At 53.4% G+C, this 4,344-nt stretch overlaps 1 protein-coding gene across 1 annotated transcript; it reads right to left on the reverse strand.

Annotated features, from left to right (window-relative positions):
• Window positions 1-2,510: 2,510 nt before the first annotated feature.
• FOXD3 (forkhead box D3) lies at window positions 2,511-4,100 on the reverse strand. The gene has a single exon (XM_070939497.1). It carries the CDS (start codon window positions 3,822-3,824, stop codon window positions 2,517-2,519), a length of 1,308 nt encoding a protein of 435 aa, XP_070795598.1. The 5' UTR covers window positions 3,825-4,100; the 3' UTR covers window positions 2,511-2,516.
• Window positions 4,101-4,344: the final 244 nt, after the last annotated feature.

The following is a 4,344-nucleotide window of genomic DNA, read 5'->3' on the forward strand; positions in this document are numbered from 1 at the left end:
CCTCCGGACCGTGGGCCGTTGGTTGTATATATATATATATTTAAAAAAAACGATTAGCGAGGAACAACTGCGAAGCGCCGCGGGGCTTTAATGGCGACGGAGACACACTCCTTCCCCCACCCCGGCCGGCCTCGGACATTCGGTAACTCGGAGGGCCGGGGGTGGGGGGGGGGTGGGAGGAGGGATTCGCGTAGGAAACCTGGCTGGACCAGCGGCTGACACCGAATCCCCCCGCTCGGTCGGGAGGCCACCTGGCCTGCCTCGGAGTGTCAAATGATTAGCAGGTCCTTATTTATAAAGTTCAAGCTGTTTTCCTCCCGCCCCCCCGGTCAGCGGGCGGCTTACTTTATTTTCGTCCGCATATCCGCGGGTATAAATGTTTACTTAGGGTGGAATAATATTTATGGTTTCTCTAGAAAACAAATCGGGCCCCGGGCAAGGCGCGTCCTCCGGCCCTTGTCCAGCAGGCGAGCTCCGACCCGCCGATTGCTTAACGGGAGAGGACAGATTCTGCAGCCGAGCGGCGGAAAGGCGTCTTCCTCCCTCCCTTTCTCCCTTAGGGCACATGCTTCGTATTTTGGGGAGAATAAAATGGTTATTTTTTTTATTATTCCTGCGGCTTCCAATTAAAAAAAAAAAAGGAAGGAAGGAAGGAAATGATCCTCCGTTCTTTGATCTGATCTTCCTTTTATTTTAGAGAACGGAAACAGACCTCTTCCAAATTAGTGATCATATCCATGCGTTCTAATGGTTCAAACGCCGAGCCCTGATTTCCCAGGCCGATCCCGATTTAAAAGATGCCACGGATCTTTGCCTGCGAGAGACTGCTACATAACATGTACGAGGAAGTTCCCTCTATTAGGCCCAGAAGGCTTAATTAGGTTAAAGTCGTTTGGTACATCAAAGCATTTGTCCACCAAGATTCAATTAGGAATATGCGGTTAGATTCTCTCCTAATTTTGCGGAGGGGCAGGCTGTCGACAGTGGCATATCAGTTAGTAACTGAGCATTGGTATCAAATTCTGAGTCTTGTGATTTTGATTGCAGTTCAAAAGAAATGAATTACAAGGTTTGTTGAACTTGATTCCAGAGACTAAAGTTAGATGCTATTTCAATAGAAGAAAAACATATTTAATTTAAAGACAAACAGAATTCTAACACCTTCTGCATTTCTTTGAACATGAGGGAAAATGCAGTTAATATAAAAACCTAGGTGGAGAATTCAAGTTTTTAACTTATTAAATGTAATTAAAACAGAAATGAAATTTGTCTTCCTGGTTCTGTATTAATTCAGTATAATTCCTTCCTTCCTTCCTTCCTTTCTTCCTTCGAATTAATTGTTTTTATTACCAGATCATCTGACAAATTGTCCCAATCCTATTTTTTTATTATGGAAATTACTTTACCATCTCTATCTTAATATTTATATAATATCCAAATAATTCACCTATAAGTGTGATCCAATCTGTAGCAATTTTATAACGTTTTTAGAGAAGTGTCACTAGATATATCTAGATTTAGATATAGATTGATGGAAAAGGTCAAGGATGATCTTTGGGAAGGATCTTCTTGCTCTTTAAGGCATTAAATCTTTCAGTCTTGTATTTTTAATTGTATCCCATATATAGGTTCTATTGATTTTTTTTTTTTTGTTCCCATCTAGCTGAATGACTACAGAATTTTCCCAATGGAGCAAAATCGTTTTTTATAACTCTCTTTCATATGATGTACTAACTGGAAAGCAAACACCAAAAGTGCCATTTTAAAAATTTATTTACAAAGCTGTGTACAACACGAAGGAATAACATTTAGAATACATATATTCATTCATATATAAACAGACTTCTATAATAGAATGAGAGGGGTATTTCTCCCCTTCTTTTTTTTTCTGCTCAGTTCTTTCATATTTAAAACGCCTTCCCTTATCGTTTGCTGCAAATTTGGATTTATTTCGAAGAAAATTACCGGAGGAAAAATGAGAACCTTCAACAAAAGTGAAAGTTCGGGACTCCTAATCTTGAGCTTTCTCGACTTCCCGTTTTCCCCTTTTCACTGGATTTTTTATTTGCTTTTACTTTGCTTTGCTTTTTTTTTTTTGCCAAATATGGACCATTAAAAAAATAAAATTAAAAACTGCAAAGGAAAGTCCGTCATTGCCTGTCGCCCTCCCCACTACAAATATCGAAGAAACAGGTCGCCGCGGGTTGCGTGTCAGCTTTACCTGCAGCGTCCGAACCCTTCTTTCCTATGCGTTTCGCCAGCCTTGTTTCGGGGCTCTTAAGCCTCCGGGTTTACACCGTGAAGGCCACGGACTAAGGCAGAGAAGATGCGGCCACTGGAGCCGATCGAGTCCTCAGAGGGTCGTGGCGAGAAGAGAGTCTCTTGGCGAAGCGGGAGGCGGCCAGAAACCCCCCCCCTCCCCTCGATTCTTGGCAGGATCTCAGAAAAAGGAGAGGCGAAAGGAAGAGAAAGAAAGAAGGAAGGAAAGAAGGGAGAGCGGATCCCAAGTGGGCGAGCTACTGCGCCGGCCACTTGGCCTGGACCGCGCCGGCCGAAGCGGCGGGCTGCAGGAACTGTCCGGAGAGAATGTTTGTAGGCACGCTGAGGATGGGCGCGATGGCCGCCGTGGTCCTGGCCAGCGAGAGCGGCTGGTGGCCCAGCAAGCCCGACTGCGCGGTGACGGGCGGCCGGAGGAACGTCTGGGCGCTGACGGCCGAGGCAGAGCTGGAGGCCGGCCCGGCGCTCGCCCCGATGATATTCTCGATGCTGAAGGAAGGCCGGGCGCTGGGCTCGGCTTTGACCCCGCCGGCCGCGGGGCCCGACCCTGCCACCGCGCCGAGGCCGCTGAGATGCAGCTGGAGGCTGGGGCTGAGCTGGGCGTTGAAGGCTTTCCGGCTCAGCTCGCCCGAGGGCAGGAGGGGCACGGCGGGCGGCAGCATGGGTCCGACGGGCGGGATGTAGGGGTACTGCAAGGCGGCCGGGTGCGGGTAGGCGCCGTGGGGCAAGCCGTAGGCTCGGCCGTAGGGGCCCGAGGACGAGGCGGCGGCGGCGGCGGCGGCGGCGGCCAGGCTGTAAGCGCCGAAGCTGTGCATCATGAGCGCCGTCTGCTCGCGGAGCTGCTCCTGCTGGTGCCGCTTGAAGCGCTTGCGGCGCCGCAGGAAGGAGCCGTTGTCGAACATGTCCTCGGACTGCGGGTCCAGCGTCCAGTAGTTGCCCTTGCCCGGGTTGCCCGGCTCGCGGGGGATCTTGACGAAGCAGTCGTTGAGCGAGAGGTTGTGGCGGATGGAGTTCTGCCAGGCCGGGAACTTCTCCCGGTAGTAAGGGAAGCGGTTGCTGATGAACTCGCAGATGCCGCTCAGCGTCAGCTTCTTCTGCGGGCTCTGCAGGATGGCCATGGTGATCAGCGCGATGTACGAGTAGGGCGGCTTCACCAGGCTGCTCTTGGGCTTGCCGCCGCTGGAGGCAGCAGCCGCAGCAGCGTTCGCCGCCGCCGCCGCCGGCGCCGAGCCTTCCTCGCTTCCCTTCTCCTCGACGGGGCTCCCGCCGCCGCCGCCGCTGCCGCTGCTGCTGCCCGAGCTCATCTCCGCCGCCTCTTTGGCCATCAGCAGCTCGGCCGCCTCGTCCAAAGCCAGCGAGGCGGGCAACCTAGCCAAGCCGCTGCCGGGGCTGCCGCCGGCCTCTAGGTCGCTGCCGCCGCCGCCGCCGCCGTCCCGCTCCTCCAGGCAGTCGTCCCCCTCGCCCACCACGTCGATGTCCACATCTTCCGCCGTCAGCACCGTCTGGCCGGACATGTCGTTGGCGCTCAGGTTGCCCGACAGAGTCATCCCAGCTCAGGAAAGGAGGGAAAGCGGTGGGCTGGAGGGGGGATTGATTAATTAATTAATTGCGGCGGCGATGATGATCGGGAGAGAGCCGGGAGAGTTGGGAGAGGAGAAGGGGCGAAAAGTGTCTCTGTCTCGGGGAAGAAGGAAGGGAGGGAGGGAGGGAGGGAGGGAGGGAGGAAGGAAGGAAGGAAGGAAGGAAGGAAGGAAGGAGGGGGCTCCTGAGGACACTTGGACCCAAATCCGGCCCCTCTTTCAACAAGGTGCTTCTCCAACAGGTAGCGGTGTCAGCAGCCAGAAGGGGAGCGACCCCCCTCCCCAGCCTTCCTCTTCTTCTTCTTATTCCTCCTCCTCCTCCGCTACCTGCCGGCCACGGGGGCTTCCTCCTCCTCCTCCTCCTCCTCCTCCTCACCCAGCTGTCGGCATCCGAGAGCAGACCGCAGCCCCTTGCCCACCTTGGCGGCGACTGCGCTGTTAGCCGCCCCGGCGATCTGCGGGCCAAGCCTTGCACGCAGCTCGAGTG

Source organism: Pituophis catenifer, unplaced genomic scaffold (assembly GCF_029215685.1).
Source record: "Pituophis catenifer annectens isolate HBS135680 unplaced genomic scaffold, rPitCat1.0.hap2 SCAF_3, whole genome shotgun sequence".
NCBI lineage: Eukaryota > Metazoa > Chordata > Lepidosauria > Squamata > Colubridae > Pituophis > Pituophis catenifer.

What these genes read in the sequence shown, in the direction of transcription:
- FOXD3 (XM_070939497.1), bottom strand. Translation starts at nt 3,824, where the DNA reads ATGACTCTGTCGGGCAACCTGAGCGCCAACGACATGTCCGGCCAGACG.